General features: G+C 36.9%; 1 protein-coding gene across 1 annotated transcript in view; it reads left to right on the plus strand.

Annotated features, from left to right (window-relative positions):
* MCF2 (MCF.2 cell line derived transforming sequence) overlaps window positions 1-24,123 on the plus strand; it is a 121,766-nt gene that overhangs the window by 44,777 nt on the left and 52,866 nt on the right. Inside the window, 2 exon segments of the mRNA XM_023757085.1 lie at window positions 7,666-7,780; window positions 9,534-9,624. Coding sequence (XP_023612853.1) covers window positions 7,666-7,780; window positions 9,534-9,624 — 206 coding nt within the window.

Genomic DNA, 24,123 nt, shown 5'->3' on the forward strand with positions numbered 1-24,123 from the left:
TGTCCTGTATTTTTCCGAGTACAGGTCTTTTACCTCCTTAATTAAGTTTATTCTTAGGTATCTTTTTTTTGCAATGATAAATGGGATTGTTTTTTTAATCTCTCTTTCTGTAAGTTCATTATGGTTGTATAAAAATGCCATAGATTTCTTGGCATTAATTTTGTATCCTGCTACATTGAAGAATTCATTTATTAAGTCTAATAATTTTTTGATGGAGTCTCTAGGGTTTTCTATGTATAATATCATGTCATCTGCAAATAATGACAGTTTTACATTTTCTTTTCCAATTTAGATACCTTTTATTTCTTCTTCTTTTCTAATTGCTATGGCTAGCACTTCCAGATCTATGTCGAACAGGAGTGGTGAAAGTGGGAGTCCCTGTCTTGTTCCTGTTCTTAGGTGAAATGGTTTTCATTTTTGCCAATTGAGTAAGATGTTGGCTGTAGGTTTGTCATATAAGGCTTTTATTATGTTGAGATATGATCCCTCTATTCCCACTTTGAGAGTTTTTATCAGGAAAGGGTGTTGGATTTTGTCAAATACCCTTTCTGCATCAATTGATATGACTATATGATTTTTATCTCTCAATTTGTTTACGTGATGTATCACGTTTTTTGATTTGCAGATATTGTACTATCCTTACATCCCTGGAATAAATCCCACTTGGTCATGATGTATGATCTTTCTAATATAATGCTGGATCCAATTTGCTAGAATTTTGTTGAGGATTTTAGCATCTATGTTCATCAGGGATATTGGCATGTAATTCTCTTTCTTTGTAGTGTCATATCTGGTTTTGGGATTAGGGTAATGCTGGCTTCATAGAAAGAGCTTGGAAGTATGCCTTTCTCTTGAATTTTTTTGGAATCGTCTGAGAAGGATAGGTTTTAGTTCTTCTTTGAATATTTGGTAAAACTCACCTGTAAAGCTATCTGGGCTATGGCTTTTGTTAACTGGAAGTTTTTTGATTACTGTTTCAATTTCATCAGTAGTTATTGGCCTATTCAGGTTTTTTATTCTTCCTGATTGAGTTTTGTAAGCTTGTATTTTTCTAGGAATGTGTCCATTTCATCAAGGTTGTCCAGTTTGTTGGAGTAGGGTTGTTCGTAGTACTTTTTTTTACAATCCTTTGTATGTCTCTGTGTCGGTTGTTACTTCACCTCTTTCCTTTCTGATTTTGTCTATTTGGGTCCTCTCTCTTTGTTTTTTGGTGAGCCTGGCTAGAGGTTCATCAATCTTGTTTATCCTTTCAAAGAACCACCTCTTGGTTTCATTGATCTTTTGTATTTCTTTTTTGTTTTGTCTCTATGTTGTTTATATCTGCTCTGATCTTTATTATTTCCTTCCTTCTGCCTACTCTGGACTTTTCTTGTTACTCTCTTTCAAATTAAGTTGCAGGCTTAGATAATTTATTACCATTTTCTTTCTTTCTTTTTTTTTCAGGTAGGCCTGTAGAGCTATGAACTTCCCTCTCAAGACTGCTTTCACCGTGTCCCATAAATTTTGGATTGTTGTATTTTCATTGTCTTTCATTTTCAGGATGTTTTTATTTTTTATTTTTTTTTTTAAATATATTTTATTGATTTTTTACAGAGAGGAAGGGAGAGAGATAGAGAGTTAGAAACATCGATGAGAGAGAAACATCATCAGCCGCCTCCTGCACACTCCCCACTGGGGATGTGCCCGCAACCCAGGTACATGCCCTTGACCGGAATCGAACCTGGGACCCTTCAGTCCGCAGCCCGACGCTCTATCCACTGAGCCAAACCGGTTTCGGCCATTTTCAGGATGTTTTTAATTTCTTCTTTGATGTCTTTGGTAACCCAATCATTGTTTAATAGCATGCTATTCAGCCTCCAAATGTTTGATTTTTTTTAATTGTTTTTATTGTATTTGATTTCTAATATTATGCCATTGTGGTCTGAGAAGATGCTTGATATGATTTCAATCTTCTTGAATTTGGAGAGACTTTGCTCGTGACTCAGTATGTGGTCTATCTTTGAAAGTGTCCCATGTGTACTTGTGAAGAATGTATATTCTGTAGCTATGGGGTGGAATTTTCTGAAGATGTCAATTATATCCATCTGATCTAGTGAGTCATTTAGGATTGATGTTTCTTTGCTGATTTTGATCCAGAGGATTTATCCAGTGATGTCAGTGGGATATTAAAATCTCCTACTATGATTGTATTGTTGTTGATCTCTCCCTTGATTTCTTCCAGAAGATTTTTTTTATGTATTTGGGTACCCCTGTATTGCGTGCATATATGTCTATCAGAATTATATCTTCTTGTGGTATTGATCCCTTTAGTATTATGAAGTGGCCTTCCTTATCTCTTGTTATGGCCTTCACTTTGAGGTCTATTTTGTCAAATATAAGTATTGCTACCCCAGCTTTTTTTTTTCATTTCCATTTGTCTGAAATATATTTTCCATCTCTTCACTCTCAGTGTGTGTGTGTATGTTGTTCTGAGGTGGGTCTCCTGCAGACAGCATACATATGGGTCATATTTTCTTGTCCATTCAGCCACTCGATGTCTTTTGATTGGAGCATTCAGGCCATTTATGTTCAAAGTCATTATTGATAGGAATTTGTTGGTAGCCATTTTTATTTTTTTGTGCCTGTGTTCCTTCTTCCCTTTTTATTTCTTCTTTTTACAACAGTCCCTTTAGCATTTCTTATATTGTTGGCTTGGTAGTGATAAACTCACTTAGCCTTTTTATGTCTGTGAAGCTCCTGATTTCCCCTTCAATTTTGAATTATAGCCTTGCTGGATAGAGTATTCTTGGATTTAGTCCCTTGCTTTGCATCACTTTGTATACTTCCTTCTATTCCTTTCTAGCTTGATGTGTTTCTGTTAAGAAATGGTTTGATAATCTAATGGGAGATCCCTTGTAGGTAATTTTCTGTCTCTCTCTTACAGCCTTTAAGATTCTCTCTTCGTCATTAATGTTTGCCATCATAATTACAATGTGTCTTGGTGTGGGTCTTTTTGGGTTCATCATTTTTGGGACTCTGTGCTTGTGTGACTTTCTTCTTCCCCAATTCAGGGAAGTTTTCTGACATTATTTCTTCAAGTAGGGTTTCTAACCATTGCTCTTCTTCTTGTCGTTCTCACCCCTATTATACATATGTTGCTTCATTCACGTTGTACCAAAGCTCCCTTAGGCTCTCCTCCTGCCTTTTATTTTTTTTCTCCAATTGCAGTTCAGATCGGATGTGTTTTTCTGCCCTGTCTTCTAATTCACTAATTTGGTCCTCCACTTCTTCTAGTCTACTGTTGAAACCTTCCATAGTGTTTTTTATTGGAGCTATATCACTATTTATTTCCTTTTGATTCTGATATAAGTTGTTGATTTTCTCATCCATCTGATTTATGAACTGTATGACCCTTACTCTAAATTCTTTTTCTGACAAATTTTGTGCCTCTGTTTCATTTAGTTCATTTTCTGGCGATTCCTCCTTTTCTTTCCTTTGGGGGTTGTTTCTTTGTCTCCCTATTTTGCTCTCACCAAATGATCTTGCCATCAAGTTGCACTGGAGCTGTGACTGCAGCAGCAGGCTTGGCGACGGATAGCATGGTCACCAGTCACAGGGTCGATTCGTCGAGCTTGGTGGTGATTTGAGCAGTAGTGCCACCCGGGGTTGCTGTGTGAGGCACCCAGTGTTGCTGCGTAGGGCTTGGTTGCGGCTCCCGGGGTTGCTACGTTGGGCTTGGTGTCAGCTAGCGTGGTAGTGGCATCCGGGATTGCTGCATAAGGGTTGGCTGTTTGTGTGTGGTTGTGGAGCCTGGGATTGCTGTTTAAGGCTTGGCTGTTACTACACTGTCATGGTGCCTGGGGCTAAAGTGTCTGGCTGGCAGGATGGGAGCACTCTCTGGAACTCATAAGAGCCCGCGGCCAGGGAGGCTGGCATCTCAGTGTTTGTGGGTCTGCAGCCAAGGCAGCAGGTCCTTGGCCAGAGTGGCTGTAGGGTCCCGGGTGTTGTGCAAGGGCTCCCTGGGTGGAGGTGAGGCTGGGCTCCCAGTCACAGCAGCTCTCCCCTGCAAGATGGCGTGGCCTCTGTGGTAGAGCTGGCAGTGCCAGCCATCCCAGGATAGATTGTAGCAGTAGCAGAGGCTGCTTGGCTAGGGGAGCCTGATCCTCTAGTCTCCAAAAGTCCTGCAGAATCTATCTGTCCCTTACGTCCCCCCCCCACATGTCCAGGTACTCCCCCTTCGCTGCCTTACTCACTCACATTCTCTCCTTCACTGCCATCCTTCCGGCCGCCATCTTCTCCATACTCCTTAAAAATTTTTGATAAAATATACATAAAGAATTTACCATCTTCATCAATTTTAAGTATACAATTCAGTGGCATTAATTACATTTTTATTTTTGTGCAACCATCATCACCATTGGTCTCCAGAACTCTTCATATTGCAAAATTGAAACTCTGTATTCATTAAAAAATAACTTCCCATTCCTTCCTTTCCTAGCCCCTGGTAACCTTCATTCTATTTTCTATATCTATGAATTTGACTACTGTAGGTACCTCATATAAGTGGAATCATACAGTATTTATCCTCCTGTGACTGGCTTATTTGACAGCATAATGTCTTCCAGGTCCTTCCATGTTGTAGCATATTTCAAGACTTCCTTCCTATTTAAGGTGGAATATTATTCCATATTATGTATGTACTACATTTTGTCCATTCATCTGTTGATTGATACTTGGATTGCTTCTGCCTTCTGTCTACTGTGAATAATGCTTCTCAACAGCATTACATATTTTTAGAGATATAAGCACCCCTTTCCTTTTGACTTGGTCAGATAACTAAGGAAAGTTTTGCTTAAAGACAAACTAATTGCTTTCAGGTGTTAGAGAAATTTGAATATACTATTAAATAGTATATATTATATTAAACAAAAATTTACAAGTTATATGCATTATTTGCATGAAAATGAATGCTTCTTTAGTGTTGAGAATACATGAAACAAACATTTCTTTTAAGTAGCTTAATTTTTTCTCCTAAAATGATACCTATGTTCTCACGTTTACTAAACAAGCATTTACTTTATAGATTATCTTAATTGGGCACTTCAATCTAGCCTCTGCTTTATGATTATAATTAGTGGTAATTGTGAATTAGTGGTGACTTAATGTGGTTTTATGCTTTATTTACTTATTTTCATTTTTAAGTATATTTTTTATTTATTTCAGAGAGGAAGGAAAAGAAAGATAGAAACATCAATGATTAGAGAAAATCATTGATCAGCTGCCTCCTGCAAGGCCCCTACTGGGGATGGAGCCTGCAACCTGGGCATGTGCTCTGACCAGGAATTGAACTCGGGACCCTTGAGTCCACAGGCCGATGCTCTATCCACTGAGCCAAACCGGATAGGGATATGCTTTATTTTACAAGTGGTATAAACGTGTGACATACTATCACTGTTGAGGTTGGGGGATTTTACTGAAGCTCACAGTGTTTTCCAAACTCTGTTCCAAATAGAACTGCCATGGGGGCTTATTCCTCACCCAGATCCCTCTCTGCAATTCCTTCCTTATCTGCTTTTGGTAGTTGTTTTCAAAAGGTTTCTGATTTCTTTTAAAGAAAGGGTTCTCAATGGGGAAAATAATTAAAATCTCCCAATTTAGAATTAAAATATTTCTTGCATTCTTTAGTTACAAATTTACTACCTAGTACAGCACTTGTAGGTGCACAGGGATAATAACAGTTTTTAGATTAGTAGATGATAATTTATCCTTATAAGAACCTTGCATTCTTTTCTTTGGTGTAGGTATAGTTTGTCTAAGTGCTAGTTTATTCTGTCTTTAACTAGAGTGCTTACCAACTTACTTGGCAAGTCTGTGTTATATTGTATAAAATATATAGGTTACATTAAAATATAATACTAGCATATTATTTATATTACTAGTCCTATACTGTAACCTACCTATAGAGGCTCTTTGTTTAGTGATACACTAAATCTCTTGGTTCAGAGTTATACCATTTTTCCTTTGAGTTCCTTTAAGACTCTTGCTTAGATGCCATAATTCTCCATGATAAATCTTCCTTAAAAATTCTGCACTTTAAGTCTATTATATAGTGAAGATTTATCATCATTTGATTTAATAATTTGGATTATTTTGATTCAAAAGATAATTTGGGAATGGGAATTCTCACTCAAATTTCTTTTGGTAAAGATTAAGGCAAATAATTTTATCTCTTTCCAAATGCATTGGAGAATGTGTATTTTGTTGGTTGGAGTGTTCTATAAATGTCAGGTCATATTAGTTGAGACTGTTGTTCAGGTGTACTGTATCCTTGCAAATTTCCTGTCTACTTGTTCTATAAATAACTAAGAGAGAGGTTGTGGAATGTCTGACTAAAACTGTAGATTTGCTTATTTCTCCTTCTAGTTCTATCAGTTTTTGTTTCATGTATTTTGAAGCTCTGTAATCAGGTACATAAGCATTTAGGATCATTATGTTCTCTTGATGTATTTATTGATGTTTGATCATCAGATGATCTTCTTAATATCTAGTAATATTCTTGATTCTGAAATCTACTTTTTTGAAAACTAGCTTCCTTTGAGTAATTTTAACATGGCATATCTTTTTCTATCCATTTGCTTTTAATGCACGTGTACCTTTATGTTTAAAGTGTGTTTATTTTAGGCAATATTGCATATACTTGGGTCTTAATTTTGTATCCAATTTGATAATCACTAACTTTTAATTGGGGTGTCAAGATTATGTATATTTAATGTGATTATTCATATAGCTGGGTTTAAATATACTATTGTACTATTTGTTTTCTATTTGTCCCATTATTTTTTCCTTCCAGTTTTACTTTCTTGTGGGTTGAATATTTATAATTCCACTCTCTCTCCTTTGCCATTGTCATATTTTATTGTACATTGAATTTTTATATCCTTATATCTTTAATCACTTAAATTCAGCCAAGTAAGAATTACAACTAAACCTCTTTAAAAATTTCTATTAGCAAGATAAATTCTAAGGCCACCCTACAACTTTCCTCCTAAAATAATTTTTCAATCACCATTTAGCACTAAATGTTTATTAAGCTAGTATTCTGTGTATGTGTGCTAGGCTGGGTTTAGAGTGCAACCTTAAGTATGTGTAAGGCTTATCCCTGCACATAGGTGGGTTTCATTCTCAATGTTCCTCATGCTCCAGGCTGTAGAAAGGGTCATGGAATAGGGTGTACATTTGAATTTTAACCCACAGAGAATTTATGGTCAGTCTTTCTTTGCATTGGTAGGATTTCTATACCATTGTTGCTATTATTGCTTATGTTGTGTCTTCACAAATCTATTAGAATATCATTTATTTCCACTTGCTGTTAAACCGCCAATTATCCACTTTAAGTCTTAGCATTGCTAAAGAAACAGAGATATCAACTATATTTTTGGTTGTACATTCCATGAAATTTTCTTCTAACTATATTAACTTACTTTGTTCTCCCCCCATATCCATTTAGGATCTATTCTGTCACTTTTTAAACTTAGGAGCTTGGTGCCATTTTGGTTTATGTAGAGGTATCATCCTTATAAAAGTTACATTGGCCAAAAACTCTCTCCTAACATATTTAAAAATTATCTTTCTTGCATTATTGTCACACAAATTATTAATTTGCTTGATTTTTAAATACTGTTTTAGGTGGCCGGGGAAAGGACAATGCTTGGATCATTACATTTCCAGAAAATTGTAATTTCAGATGCATACCAGAAGAAGTGATAACAAAAGTACTGACTTATTTGACATCTATTGCAAGGTATAGCATTTTCTAACAGTTTTCAATTTGTTTTAGATACCCATATGAATGTAATAACAGGACAATGGCTTTTAAGTGTGACTTTTATTATTATTGTAAATGATCATAAGAATCACCTTCAGAGCAGATAAGGAATAGAAGGGGAAGCAGTCAGCTAACTAAATAGCTATAAAAATTATATGGGGGATTTCTGAATACAATATTGGGGGTCTAGAAGTATTTGTCCCCATGAAGAACATAAGTTGAAATTTACAATAGTGTATAACGCTTCAATTTGTATAAAAGGAAATCTTACTAGCCATGAGTGAGGGCAGCTATTCTTCATTTCTTCCAAGGGTAAAATAAGAAGACTAAATGTCAAATAGACTCAAAAGTGATATTGTAATATATTAGGAGGAACTTATTGATATTGGAGAACATTTGAGACTTGAACACTGTAAGAGGGAATCTTTCAAAAGCTCCTTTAAAGATCTTATTTAGGTTGAAGATAAATTTGTTAAAGGAAACATTTTACAGTTGCTAACCCTGAAGACTAAGGGGGCACAAATCTAGGATGGTAAAATTGTGAAGAGTCTCATGGACAAATATCAAATTCTAAAAAACTAAATTTACAGAACACCCCTTGAAGTTTGAAAGTGGTCTTTTTAGGGCAAATATAAATTCTAGCTTTGAAAAGCTTTTGGCTTGGAGGAGGCTTAGGTGCAACTTTCTTTGGTTGTCTCTATTCTGGGTTCATCCAATACCTGCTGCCTCCACCATGCTGCTGAAGTTTGACCCCAATGAAATCAAAGTCATATACCTTAGCTGCTATAGTGAGGAAGTTGGTGCCACATATGCCCTGATCCCCAAGATCAGCCCCCTGTGTCTGTCTCCAAAATAAATGTTGGTGTTTACATGGCCAAAGCAATTGTTGATTGGAAGAGTCTGGGGATTACAGTGAAACTGACCATTTAGAACAAACAGGCCCATATTGAGGCAGTACCTTCTGCCTCTGTCCTGATCATCAAAGCCCTCAAAGAACTGCCAAGAGGCAGAAAGAAGGAAGAAAAACCGCATTAAGCACAGTGGAAATATCACTTTTGATGAGATTATTAACATTTTCTGACAGATGTGGCACTGATGTTTAACTATATAACTCTCTGTAACCATATGGAGATCATGGGGACTGCCCAGTTTGTGGGCTGCAAGGTTGATGGCTGCCACCCTCATGATGTCATAGATGTCAACAGTGGTGCAGTGGAATGCCCTGCTAGTTAAGAACTACAAAGGAAAATGTTTCAAGTAAAGATCAACCAAAAAAAAAAGTTCTGTTATTCACTAAACTGCATTCCCTAAAATGGTAGACAAAAGATTAAAACATATTTAATAATATTTTTCTGAATAAATGAATAAATGAATTATTGTTGGCTTATGATGGATTGCCATGGAAAGTTAAATCTGATGTCATGAAAGACAGCTGTCTGTAAGGTTTACCCATACCCATGATTGCAGTATTCCAAATCCATTTTAGTAACCTATCTGCATTACACTGTCACTTGCCTATTTTAAACATTGACATTAATGCTGAAAAAGATATTTTAAATAGTGAGTCATGGAATAAATTGGTTTTCCAAAGTAGCACTTAGTGATAGCTTCCAAATCCCAAACTGTCTTTAGTTAAGACATCAAATTAAATGAAATATCAGAAGTAAGGATGTATCTAGCAAATTTGGATTATTATTAATAAATACATATTATTTTCCTTATTTTGCAGGAAAAATGGATCTGACTCCCGGTTTACCATTATTCTTGATCGAAGATTGGATACATGGTCTTCTATCAAAGTCTCTCTCCAAAAAATCTCTGTAAATACAAATGCATTTTTAGTAACTTATTTTTGTTTTATGTTATATGTTCTGCTTGTGGGGATATAGAATATTTTGATACTGATGGAGATAAAAAATTACTGATGGAGACAATAAAATAGATGTTGTGGTGAGGCAGGAAAGTAGGAAGAAGAGTTGGTACAGGAGATTGAGCTAAACAACTCCACCCAAAATAAAACCTAATGGGAAAGAATGAGTAAATGGTTCCAGTTATGAGTGGAAGAGACTCATGGTTCCCTATGACTTTCAGAGCAAGGCAAGTTTTTATGGGAACTTTTAAAACTGGAAATAGCTGTATTGTATACTCATTGTAATATGGAAAAGTATAAAGAAGAAAGTTTAAAACAGTAGTTAATAATACAACCATCCCAAAATAACATTTTTTTAAAAATATATATTATTGATTTTTCACAGAGAGGAAAGGAGAGGGATAGAGAGTTAGAAATATTGATGAGAGAGAAACATCGATCAGCTGTCTCCTGCACACCTCCTACTGGGGATGTGCCCGCAGCCAAGGTACATGCCCTTGGCCAGAATCGAACCTGGGACCTTTCAGTCTGCAGGCTGACGCTCTATCCACTGAGCCAAACCGGTTAGGGCCCAAAATAACATTTTTAACAAGTGTATCTTTCCAGGCTCCCCCCACACCCCACACCTGGGATAGAGTTAGGAAGTGAGTCACTTATAAAATGACATATATACCTTTTTGGAATCTAGTTCCCAGCTTTCTAAGATCCAGATAAAACAGTTTCCCTAAAGGAAACATTATGAGAGACGCAATCCTGCCCACAGGGAAGATGATCTTTTACATTGTTAGGCTCACCTAGATATAGTGGCATTGTTTGAACCTTCTCTTTCATAAAAGAGGAGGGTGATGAAGAACTCGTAGACTCCTTCTGAGCTGGCAAGAGTAGGGCTGTCTGTGGAAGTACCATGTCATCAACTTTCAATCAGACCAGAGTAGCTGGGAATCAATATATTTTTTCTTTGGGAGTCTAACATCGTCAACCATCTGAAATTCTATTTGTCTCCTGACTGACACAGGAGGCCACACCCAGCAGATCAAGTTGATTTGTGAATGCAAGACAAAAATCTAGGTTGTTAGGCTTCTGAGCCTGGGTTCTTTTTACTATACTAAGTTGCTAACAAGTGTAAAAAATCCAGTTGATACTTGAACAACACGGCTTTGAACTACGTGGGTTCACTTACACACGTATTTTTTTCAATGAATACCATAAATGTATTTTCCTTCCTTATGATTGTCTTAATAAAGTTTTCTTTTCTCTATCTTACTTTATTTTAAGAATATAGTATATAACACATATAATATGCAAAATATGTGTTAATCTACTGTTTATATTATGGGTAAGACTTCCAGTCAACATTAGGCTATTAGTAGTTAAGTTTTGGGCAGTCAAAAGTGATATATATGTGTGTATGTATATGTATATTAAACTATGTGGGTGCTTGGGCCACTAATCCTGGCATTGTTTAAGGGTCAGCTGTGTACTGAACTCACATGGTGAAATGAATGAGATTATTATTCTTTTCATAACCAGTATGAATTACTACTCATCTTAGGTAAGTCAGCAACTTGTTTTTTTAAAATTTCTTTAACAGAGGTGTTTAATCATAAGCAATGGAGAGAAGAGTTGATTCACACAAGTTACTCAAATAAAATTACAAAGCCTTGACTTTGTATAATATCTTTTTGCCTTTTCAAAAGTAGTCACATTTTTGCTGAACCAGTTTGGCTTAGTGGATAGAGCGTCGGCCTGTGGTCTGAAGGGTCCCAGGTTCGATTCCGGTCAAGGGCATGTACCTTGGTTGCGGGCACATCCCCAGTGGGGGGCGTGCAGAAGGCCGCTGATCAATCTCTCTCATCGATGTTTCTAGCTCTCTATCCCTCTCCCTTCTTCTCTGTGGAAAATCAATAAAATATATTTAAAAAAAAGTAGTCACATTTTTAAAGTAATGTTGATTCTCTTTATTTCTTTTTTTAAAAATAAATCTTAATTGTTCAGATTATTACAGTTGTTCCTCTTTTTCCCCCCATAGCTCCCCTCCACCGGTTCCCAACCCACCCCTTGCCCTTAACCCTCCCTGTCCATAGGTGTACGATTTTTGTCCAGTCTCTTCCCCCACCCCCCCACACTCCCTTCCTCCTGAGAATTGTCAGTCCACTCCCTTTCTATGCCCCTGTTTCTATTCTATTCACCACTTTATTCTGTTCATCAGATTTTTTATTCACTTGATTTTTAGATTCACTTGTTGATAGATATGTATTTGTTGTCACTTTGTTGTTCATAATTTTTATCTTTACCTTTTTCTTCTTCTTCCTCTTCTTAAAGAATACCCTTCAGCATTTCATATAATACTGGTTTGGTGGTGATGAACTCCTTTAGCTTTTTCTTTTCTGTGAAGCTCTTTATCTGACCTTCAATTCTAAATTATAGCTTTACTGGGTAGAGTAATCTTGGTTGTAGGTTCTTGCTATTCATTACTTTGAATATTTCTTGCCACTCCCTTCTGGCCTGCATAGTTTCTGTTGAGAAATCAGCTGACAGTTGTATGGGTACTCCCTTGTAGGTAACTAACTGTTTTTCTCTTGCTGCTTTTAAGATTCTCTCTTTGTCTTTAGCCCTTGGCATTTTAATTATGATGTGTCTTGGTGTGGTCCTCTTTGGATTCCTTTTGCTTGGGGTTCTCTGTGCTTCCTGGACGTGTAAGTCTATTTCTTTCACCAGGTAGGGGAAGTTTTCTGTCATTATTTCTTCAAATAGGTTTTCAATATCTTGCTCTCTCTCTTCTTCTGGCACACCTATAATTCAGATGTTGGTATGCTTGAAGTTGTCCCAGAGGCTCCTTGTGCTATCTTCATATTTTTGTATTCTTTTTTCCTTTTGCTTTTCTGGTTGGGTGTTTTTTTTTGCTTCTTTGTATTTCAAATCTTTGACTTGATTCTTGGGATCCCCTAGTCTGCTGTTGGATCTCTGTATATTATTCTTTATTTCAGTCAGTGTATGCTTAATTTCTAATTGGTCCTTTTTCATATCCTTTTTCATATCTCACTATATTTCTCAGAGGTTTCTAGAAGATTCTTGAGTAACCTTATAACTGTGGTTTTGAACTCTATATCCAGTAGTTTGCTTTCCTCCATTTCTTTCATTTGTGACCTGTTTCTTTGTCTCTGCATTTTGGCTGCTTCCCTGTGTTGATAGAGTGGCTTTGTGTGATAGGTGTCCTATAGGGCCCAGTGGCTCAGCCTCCCTAATTACCTGAGGTAGACACTCTTGGTGCACCCCTTTGTGGGCTTTGTGCAGAGTCTTCTTGTAGTTAAGCCTTGATTGCTGTTGGTATCATTGGGAGGAATTGACCTCCAGGTCAATTGGCTGTGAGGACCAGTTGTGGCTACAATGGGAGAACTTCTGTGCTGGAGACACCCTTATGGGGCAGGAGTTGCTTCAGTGGGGCTTTGGTGCTCACTGAGTCTGCCCCCTGAGTGTGTCTCTTATGGATGTGAAGAGTTGTAATCTGGATGGTCTCCCTCTGACCACTGGGTAGACTGGCTCTTGGATCTCCAAGGAGGTGCAAAGTCAACCACTGCCTGAGGCCACCCAGCAGAAGCTACAGAGATCTGCAGATTCTTCCTCTTTGTTTGGAGTTTGGAGGTGCCAGATGAGGGGCCACTGTGAAGTAATGCAGGCTGCTGAGAAGCCTTAGGCCTTCTTTTGGAATCTCTGGGATTCTCTGACCCAGCTACAGTTTGACAGGTTTTTAGGAGGAGAAAGGCCAGACCATTAGTATGCAAAAGCCTCTAAGCCTCTGCGCACAGCTTGGGTGGGGATGTAAATTGGGTGGGGCGGGGTCTCAGGGAATCACCAGGGTGGAGCAAACAGCAATGGCTGCCAGTCTGCTTTGCCTTGGAGAGGTCCTGGGGTCTGTGTCCCACGCCCCGCTGCAAGCAGTTCTGTGAGGAAGCTGCCCTCACGTTCTGGCCCGATGCCAGACAGTACAGTTTCTCTCAGTATGAGTCTGGGTCCCCAAATTTTCGCCTGCAGCTGGAGTTCAGAGCAGTTGGGAGCTTGTATCTTCCTCCCGATTGAAAAAGACAACAGTGTACCCAACTGCCAGCCCCTTTTGTGTGCCTCCATACCTCCACACTTCCACCTTCTGCCGGACTCAATGCGCTTTTCTCTTTCCTTCTAGTTGTAGAATTTCCACTCAGCCACCCTTCCTGTGGTTCTGGATGATATTCGTTTTGTCTTTTAGTTGTAGTTTTAATGTGGTTGTGTGCGGCAGCAAGTTCAGGTGTTTACCTATGCCGCCATATTGGTTCTCTCCGATTCTCTTTATTTCTTGGTTAAGTACTCTAGGCAGGTGTCATAATTGTCTTACCGATGAGGGAATTACATGGAGGTACACACTTTGGACAGGTTATGTGAGGTCAAATAGCTAAATAATAAGAAGAGGCAGAGCAAAAATTGAATTTTCATGAATTTCAGTTGGTATCTTTTCCACCTCCTGCTTTCTATCAATTTCCAAATGAATTGTGGATAGACAAATAAATTCAGTGTTTTTAAGAAAAAGGTAAAATGCCTTTGGGGATAGTAAATCTACCCTCCATATACTGTTGAGCCTCATCAATGAAGTAAAGCTATTTTGTATTAATCAAATTGGTTGCTTGTAATAGAGTCTTGTTTTTCCTAAAAGAGAAATATAGGACTCAGTTGTGATCCTATTGATTTGGGATTAACAGAGGAATACTGACTTGTTTTGGGGAGGTAATGCTCACCTTTCTGTTTTTTTAGGAATGCTGTCTTACTGGGGAAGAATGAGCCATGTTCAGCAAAGAGCTGGGCAATCAGGGTACCTTTATTCTCATAACTGCCAAATTGATGGCACTGGCATGAAGTGGGGGTTTAGGTATAACTGGCTATAGATTATTTTATGTGTTTCTTTTTAACATTTTAAACATTTCTGTTTGCGGTAGTTTCTATACCTATACTCAAGAGCACATTTATTGTATCTCAACCATTAATAGCCATTTGGCACTGTTTGTAATAAAGGTAAATGCTGAATACAAACTAATTTCAAGAGCAAAAGTTAGCATTCAGAAAGGATTCTGGTGAAAATTGCCATTGTATAGATAGGTGTAACTGTCTTTGGTATATTATTTTAAATGAATGAGTGTCTCTGAAATAATTTTATGATTCAATTTGAAGATCTCAATATGTAGATTCCAAAATACGCTATGCAATTAGGTTATACTTCATAATTCATGATAGAAGACAAGCTTTTTTTAGTTACACATTTTGGGGAAATGTTAATTTGGGTGATAATCATATCCATCTTAAAAAATTTGCATGTTATGTTTTTTCTAGATTATTATCAGGAAAAAATTAAAATCTGTAAACTTTCACAAGGCTTAAATACATAACAGAACTTAATTTAAAAAAACATAATTGAATTTTAAGTCACAGACCAAGGTAGGTAAAGGATCAAGGTATCAGTTAATACTACCTTCACAAAGATTCTTAGCATTCCACCTTAAAAATCAAACTGAGCAAAGGAGAAAGCCAGTCCCATCAAGCCCTGAGGAGGAGAGTCTTTTTTTCTTTTTCCTCCACTCTCAGGACATGCCTGACTATCTTGAGAAGTCCAGCATAACCTAATCCATGAGGTTCAATCAGGCTAAGTAATTGGGGATGTGTCAACTCTGAATTACAATGAGCAGCAGGGAAGGATTTGTCAGCTGACTAATCAGGGATAGTGGTTTTCTTATAGTGCTGCCACGCTGGTAATGGAAGCAGCTACAGCTAACGGTAGCTTTGTTTGATAGAGATTTTTGGCTGCCGCTTTTCAATACTACCCAAGAAGCAGCTCATATTTCATCAATGTTTCATTGACAATTGGAAAAGAAGAGTGTTATTGTGTGTAGACGAGATGGCAGAAGCAACTCCCCCGAGAGGCAAGATGAGGTTCAGAAGGAATGCGGTAAGGGCTCTGCCTGCAGTCCTGGAAAGCCTGTTCCCAAGTTCAAGTGCAGGAATGCTGCAGCATGGTGCTATAGCACAAACTGCTGAATGGGGCTTTTAAGGACAGATAAGAGAATCAAGACTTGTATTTGCATGGATTGCATTGATGTGATTTACTGTGATGTTGACATAGGGAAACATAGAATGTAATTTCAAAATCTAAATGTAATCAAGTTTTTATGAGGAAGTACTGTTAGTCATGTTATTTAAGACTGTATGAACAATTTTGAATCGTTTGGCAGAGTAGCTTTAAGTCACTAGTTAAAATAAATCTGACAAAAGGATTCAGTCTTTCACCATGGTCAAGTAGAGTATGATATAATGGATAAGGTCTGGAGATGACTTCATCAGTATTTAAAAAGGAAGCTTTTCCTGGTTGTTACTATATAAGTGAAAAAAATGTAAAGGTTAATGATTCAGTCTTTCTGATGTTAATTCTTCTCCAAATTAAAACTTTAAAGATATAGAATTCTAGCCTGTTGACAACTTTTTATATTTTTAAGGAAAAAAAAGAGTGACTGACTTTTCCTTATAGGCTAGAATTTAGAAATCTCTCCTTGCAGATATGTTTCCAACATTTTTCTACCTAAAATCCTACCTTCATTAGCTCACTTATATACTAAATTCCCAACAAATTTCTAAAGTTATATTTAGATATATTTGGGGGAAATGCGAAATAAAGTTAGCTTATTTAACAACTAACTGGTTATCAACAGTTTTCTTTCAAAACTTAAGATAGCATTATTGATATTATAATTTGAAATGTAATGCTTGATCATTAAAAATGCTGAGACAACACACACAAAAAATAAGAAAGTAAAAATTAGACATTAAAAATGACATTTGGAATCAAAAGTAAGATAAGGGGAAAAACAAATAAGGATTTTGTTACTGAAGTGATCATCAGTGGGTGAGTAAATGTGTTATATTCTAAAAATGCTCTTACCACAGAATGCTATTTTACAATTACAGTTTAGGATATGAATCTTTATTTTGAGAAAATGGTATCTTCAGCTCTACACATGAATTTGTCTATGGGAATAATAGATTCAGACTTTTAATAGACAATTTGTGGTGCACAATAAATGCCTGTGTAGGTGCTTTGCAGTATTGGGTACAACTGACAATTAGTACTTTTGTTATCAAAAGTAACTGCTTTAAGCTTTCAGAAAGTTCCTACCTAATTCATATATATATATTTCTCAGTGCTGAACTTAGTTTTACATATATATGTACATATATATTAATATACACACAAATAAATACAACACACGAATAATCATTGAATAGACATATCTAGTACTGTGTTACACATAATATAGATTACGAAGGTAAATATGGAGTGGCTACTGAACTGAAAGAGTTATCTAGTAGAGAAGGTAGGGCATGTTCATACAGAACTAATATGAAAGAACTTCTAGTTAGCAGGGAAGGTCTCATAAAGGAGATGATATTTGGGCCTTATTCAAAAGCATATGTTTTTATTACCTTTCTTTGTTTCTTCCATTATTCTCTTAAAATTTTTTTATTGTTTAGAGTATTACATATGAATCCTTTTTTCCCCCATTGACCTCTCCCTACTCATTCCCATCACCCCAGCACATGCCCTCACCCCCCCCCACACTGACTGTGTCCATGGATTATACTTATATGCATGCATACAAGTCCTTTGGTTTTTCTCTCCCCCCACCCCCCGCCTTCCCCCTGAGGTTGGATGGTCTGTTTGATGCTTCTATGTCTCTGGATCTATTTTAGTTCATCAGTTTATGTTGTTCATTATATTCCACAAATGAGTGAGATCATGTGATATTTATCTTTCTCTGACTGGCTTATTTTGCTTAGCATAATGCTCTCCATGTCCATCCATGCTATTGTGAATGGTAAGAGTTCTTTCTTTTTTTTTTACAGCAGTGTAGTATTCCATTTTGTAGGTGTATCACCATCTTTTAATCCACTCATCTGCTGATGGGCACTTAGGCTGTTTCCAAATCTTAGCTATGGTAAATTGTGCTGCTATGAACATAGGGGTGCATATATCCGTTCGGATTGGTGTTTCTAGTTTCTTGGGATATATTCATAGAAGTGGGATTACTGGGTTGAATGGTAGTTCCATTTTTAACTTTTTGAGGAAATCCCATATTGTTTTCCACAGTGGCTACACCAGTCTGCATTCCCACCAGTAATGCACGAGGGGTCCTTTTTCTCCGCATCCTTGCCAGCACTTGTCATTTGTTGATTTGTTGATTTGTTGATGATAGCCATTCTGACAGGTGTGAGATGGTACCTCATTGTCATTTGATTTGCATCTCTTGAATGATTAGCCCATTATTCTCTTAAATGAATTACTTGGAGAGGCTCCTAGGAACAAATATCTTAAAATGAAATTTATTAGGTTAAGTCTGAGCCCAGAATTATAGTGGAAGACAAATTTGTTTTGCTGATGTGGATAGTGCTTGACCAGAGTGAGAAATCTCAAACTTGTCTGGTGACACAATGGTTTAACCTTTGGGGATCTCTAGAGTTGGCCTGATTCTGTAGGCTATGATAGGTAGTACCCAAAAGGATGGTACAGTGGATTTAAAGTCCAAAGAGAGAATTAAATTGGTTACTTGTTGGAAATTGCAATGACTGTGGCCAAATGAGAAGGAGAAGATGAGAACGGATATGTGACAAGAAAGGCAAAACAAAAGGAAGGAGTATTTTCCAGTTCTGTACTGCCCCTGAGGTCCCTTGGCAAGTTTTTTGGTGATCTGTAAAGTAACTCATACTTTCTGTACTCTTTAAGTGTGGGGAGGGGTATGGAAGAGTGTGGAGGTAAGTAGATCATGGCCTTGGAAACTCTTCTCTATAGCTTGAGGTCATGAAATTTTCCCCAGTCTTTTCTAAACAGATAGTTTGAACCTTATTAAGGTCAAACACATGCCAACAACTCAACATTATGTTATATATGATATTAGATTATAATAGTTTTGTTTAGTAGGCTCCATGATATCGGATTGTTTCCAACAATTTGACTGTTAATATTTGACCCATTTTATAGATGTCAGTGTCGTCATTCCTAAATGCTAGGCAGCTAGTCTGAGTGTGCATTCAGTCTATGCATTGTTAAGTATATGTCCTGAAAAGTGTTATGTATCCTGAAGAGAGCTTGCCCTTAGGATTCAGGAAAGGCTGAGTACCACTGCTCCCTAGGTGTAATCTTGGGTGAGTTATTGTACCTCTGAGCTTCAGTTTGCTCATTTGTAAAAAGGCTATCATACCTACTTCACTTCAATGTTATGCAAGCTAAATAGGGTAATATCTGTAACAAGTAGTACATATGTAATAAGCTTTCAGTCAAGGGTCCCCTCTAATTGTTACTGCATTTCTTTATACTACATATTTTAAAAAACTATAAGAATGTAAATTGTTTTTATATTAAAGCAAACAAACTTATATTTTATAAGACATTTTAGACAATTTTAAATAACTAGAATGACTGAAAAGTGTGCATAGGATGTATGAATTGCCTCTTTTATCAAAAGATATCAAACAAGGTTAATTTCTACACTTTCGTAGTGAAATGATGTATTGAGTTTATACCTTTTGGTGGTGTTACTGCTGTCCTTACTGCTGTAAGGCCATATAACTGGGTGAACTGAGAGAACACATGAGGAGAAGGGAGTAAATCTCTTCTCTTGGAAAGAAAGATCAGGGAAAGCTAATTATGTGCCCATGAACCTGAAGAACCAGTAAGAACTGCTACAGAGGGTTGGGGTGAGCCATGCACAATGAGTGATCAGAGAAATGGCTCTGAGCTTTATGAAAATGGGCAACATACTCGGTTTTTACTTGAGTGCCTTTAAGCAGTCACATGGTGGAACTCCAAAAAACAATTCCTGCAATAAAGCTAAAAGCAATACTGCTTCTTCTCTCATGCTATTTTTCTTTAAAAAAAAAATGACAAAATAAAACAAGACTGACACTTTTTTATCCACATCTCTTTGCTATTTTGACAAGTTCTCAAAAATGATTTACAATTTTAAAATCTAGGGTTTGATTTTGGCAAACATAGAAATTGTGCCATTTCATGTTTATATAACCATACAGATTAGAGAGCCTTAAAGCAGCTTGCCCAAGAATTTAGGAATGTAGTTTCTCCAAACCAAAATGGGAAAGCTCAATGGATTCGAGATATATTTGCTGTGAGATATATGCATGCATCTGATACTGTTTATGTTATGTGATATGCTATTTGATTGCTCATTAAAAAAATCTTTATTGTTGGAAGTATTACATATGTCCCCTTTATTTCCCCATTGGCCCCTTCTAGCCTGTCCCCACCTCCTACCCCAGGCCTTCACCACCCTATTGTTTGTCCATGGGTTATGCATATATGCATACAAGTTCTTTGGCTGAACTCTTCCCACCCACCTACCCACCCTGCTTTCTCTCTGAGATTCATCAATCTGTTTCATGCTGCTATGTCTCTGAACCTATTTTGTTCATCAGTTTATTTTGTTCATTAGATTCCACATATGAGATCATGTGATACCAGATCATGTGACTGGCTTATTTCACTTAGCATAATACTCTCCAGGTCTCTCCATGCTGTCTTAAAGGGTAATAGTTCCTTCTTTTTTACAGCCACTTAGTATATATTGTTTAACTGTAACACAGCTTTTTTATCCACTTATCTACTGAGAGGCATCTGGGCTGTTTCCAGATCGTGGCTATTGTAAATTATGCTGCTAGGAATATTTTCTTTCTGAGTGGTGTTTCTGGTTTCTTAGGATATATTCCTAGAAGTGGGATCACTTGGTCAAATGGCAGCTCCATATTTAATTTTTTGAGGAAACTCCATACTGATTTCCATAATGGCTGCACCAGTCTGCATTCCCACCAGCAGTTCATGGGGGTTCCCTTTTCTCCACATCCTAGCCAGCACTTGTCATTTGTTGATTTGTTGATGGTAGCCATTCTGACAGGTGTGAAGTGATACCTCATTGTCCTTTTAATTTCCATCTCTCTGATAATTAATGACTGAGCACTTTTTCATATGTCTCTTGAACATCTGTATGTCCACTTTGGAAAAGTGTCTATTTAGGTCCTTTGCCCATTTAAAGATTATTTTATTGATTTCAGAGAGGAAGGGAGAGAGATAGAAATATCAACGATGAGAGAGAACCATTGATCGTGCCTTCTGCACACCCCACACTGGGGATAAAGCCGGCAACCTGGGCATGTGCCCTGATCGGGAATCAAAACGTGATCTCCTGGTTCATAGGCTGATACTCAACCACTGAGCCACACAAGCCAGGCCCTTTGCCCATATTTAAAATATATATTTTTATTGATTTCAGAGAGGAAGGGAGAGGGAGGGAGAGAGATAGAAACATCATCCGAGAGAGAGAATCATGGATCGGCTGCCTCCTGCACGCCCCCTAGTGGGGATCTAGCCTGTGACCTAGGCGTGTGCCCTTGACCGGAATTGAACCTGGGACCTGGTCCGCAGGCCAACACTCTATCCACTGAGCCAAACTGGCCAGAGCCATTTTTAAATTGGATTGTTTGTCTTCCTTTTATTAAGCTGTATGAGTTCCTTATATCTTTTGGATATTAACCCTTTATCAGATGTATCATTAGCAAATATGTTCTCCCATTCAGTGGGCTCCCTTTTCATTTTGTTGATGGTTTCTTTTGCTGTTCAGAAGCTTTTTATTTTGATGTAGTCCCATTTGTTTATTTTCTCCTTAGTTTCCCTTGCCCTAGGAGTTGTATCTGCAAACAGATGTCTGAGATTTTGTTGCCTGTGGTTTCTTCTATGATTTTTATGGTTTCATGGCTTACATTTAAGTCTTTTATTCATTTTGAGTTTATTCTTGTGTATGGTGTAAGTTGGTTGTCTAGTTTCATTTTTTTTTGCATGTATCTGTCCAATGTTCCCAACACCATTTATCAAAGAGACTGTCTTGACTCCACTTTATGTTCTTGCCTCCTTTGTCAAATATTAATTGAGCATAATGGCTTTGGTCAGTTTTTGGGGTTTCTTTTCTGTTCCATTGATCTATATGCCTGTTCTTGTGCCAGTACCAGACTGTTTTGATTACAGTGGCTTTGTAGTATAGCTTGATATTTGTATTGCGGTCCTTCCAACTTTGTTCTTATTTCTGAAGATTGCTGCAGCTGTTCAGGGTCTTTTTTGGTTCCATATAAATTTTGGAGTATTTGTTCTAGATCTGTGAAATATGCTGTTGGTATATTAATAGGGATTGCATTGAAACTGTAGATTGCTTTGGATAGTATGGACATTTTAATAATGTTAATTCTACCAATTCATGAACATGGTATATTCTTCCACTTGTTTATATCTTCCTCTATCTCTTTTTTCAACATTCTGTAGTTTTCCGAGTACAAGTCTTATCTCCTTGGTTAAGTTTATTCCTAGGTATCTTAATGTTTTTGTTGCAGTAGTTAATGGGATTGTTTTTTAGTTTCTCTTTCTGAGAATTCATTATTGGTGTATAAAAATGCGATAGATTTCTAGGTGTTAATTTTATATTCTGCTACATTGCCGAATTCGTTTATTAAATCTAGTAGTTTTTTTGTGGAGTCTTTAAGTTTTCTATGTACAATATCATTTCATTTTCAAATAATGAAAGTTTTACTTTCTCCTTTCCAATTTGGATGCCTTTTATGTTTTCTTCTTGTCTGATCACCGTAGCTAAGACTTCCAGTTTGTTGAATAAAAGTGGTGAAAATGGACACCACTATCTTGTTTCTATTCTTAGGGAAAATGGTTTTAGTTTTTGTCCATCGAGTATGATGTTGGCTGTAAGTTTGACATATATGACCTTTATTATGTTGAGGTATGATCCCTCTATTCCCACTTTGCTGAGAATTTTTATAAAAAAAGGTGCTGGATTTTGTTAAATGCTTTTTTCTCCATCTATTGATAAGATCATGTGATTTTTGTCTTTCAGTTTGTTTATGTGATGTGTCATGTTCATTGTTTTGCAGATATTGTACCTGCCTTGCATTCTTTGAATGACTCCCACTTGGTCATGGTGTATGATCTTTTTAATACATTGTTGGATCTGATTTGTTAATATTTTACATAGGATTTTTAGCTTCTATGTTCATCAGAGATATTGGCCTGTAATTTTATTTGTAGTGTTTTTATCTGGTTTTGGAATTAGGATCATGCTTTGAATGCTCATTTGAATACTAGCTTTAAAATAGATTATCTTGAAGCTTTTAGTTATGTAAATATCTGAATATAGAGGAAAAATACTGTCTCTCTATATCTATCTGCAAACACATCTTGAATTCATATGGCCTTTCAGGTTAAAATTTCTCAAGATTTCTCTATTTCCTCCAGATTCTCACAGCCACTGATCACATTCAGAAAAGTGTACATATTGATATTGGCCTATGTTCAGATAGATGAAGCTTTAGTTTAGAATTTACAAACTAGTAGCCCATAGATGTGTTTTGTTTAGATCATATACTATTTGTGTTTATTAATGTTTTAACAAACTTTCAATTTGTTTCCCATCTTTAAAAATCTTGGGAGTTTCACAGAGAAATCTGGATTTCTTTGAAAATACAACTTTTTATGATAATTAAGTCACTAAACATTTTGAAGGAATTAAAGAAGCTGTATAATAAACTAATCAGAAAGTTTTACTTAAGAATGATCTGATTAGAATTACCTTTAGAAACATTTTACACAGCTGTCAATGTTTGGGATAAACTGCTTTATCAAATAGCAACAATAACTGATTTAATAAACAGTCGACATTAAACCTTGACTTATGAGCAGGTGCATACTTCCAAACCCCGCTGAAACTCTTCCCTGTGGTTTTTGTGGACAGTGGTTCCTTCTCTCTTCTGTGTACTTTGTTCCCTGCTATGTGATCAGCAGTCCCTGGACCTGGCTGCCGGCACAGCCTTGTTCTCCTAGGAATGGCAGAGTAGAGACCAGGGTTTTACCTCAGGTAGAGGGTTGTCAGATGGCCTTCTCTGTTCTCATAGTATCCTCCACCCCAATTTTGGAAGAGGGTGAGGATTTTAGGCTTTAAGTTGGTCATCCCTATGTCTTGCATCCACAGATGTCCTATTCAATACCAGAGAATAGGTTTGACATTAAAGAAAGTCAAAGAGAAGATGCAACCACATTAACCTAGAATCCATGAAATAATAAAAATAATTTTGCTTTAAGTGTTGGCAAAAGTAGGATACTTTCAATTCCATTAAAATGTGAAAAAATAAGCTGGATAAAAGCAGGTAAGTATAATAATAATACTAGTAATTTACCCATGTGAAGGAGAAGGGAAGGCTTAACTCCTAAAGTGAATGGGATAGAAATAGAATCAGTGTTCTCAAACTAAAAATAGGCCCAGAATTCTCACAAATCCCTTGTCAGCATCTCTCCTTAAGGAAGACTTTATCCATATTC

Source organism: Myotis lucifugus, unplaced genomic scaffold (genome assembly GCF_000147115.1).
Source record: "Myotis lucifugus unplaced genomic scaffold, Myoluc2.0 scaffold_2, whole genome shotgun sequence".
NCBI classification, from domain to species: domain Eukaryota; kingdom Metazoa; phylum Chordata; class Mammalia; order Chiroptera; family Vespertilionidae; genus Myotis; species Myotis lucifugus.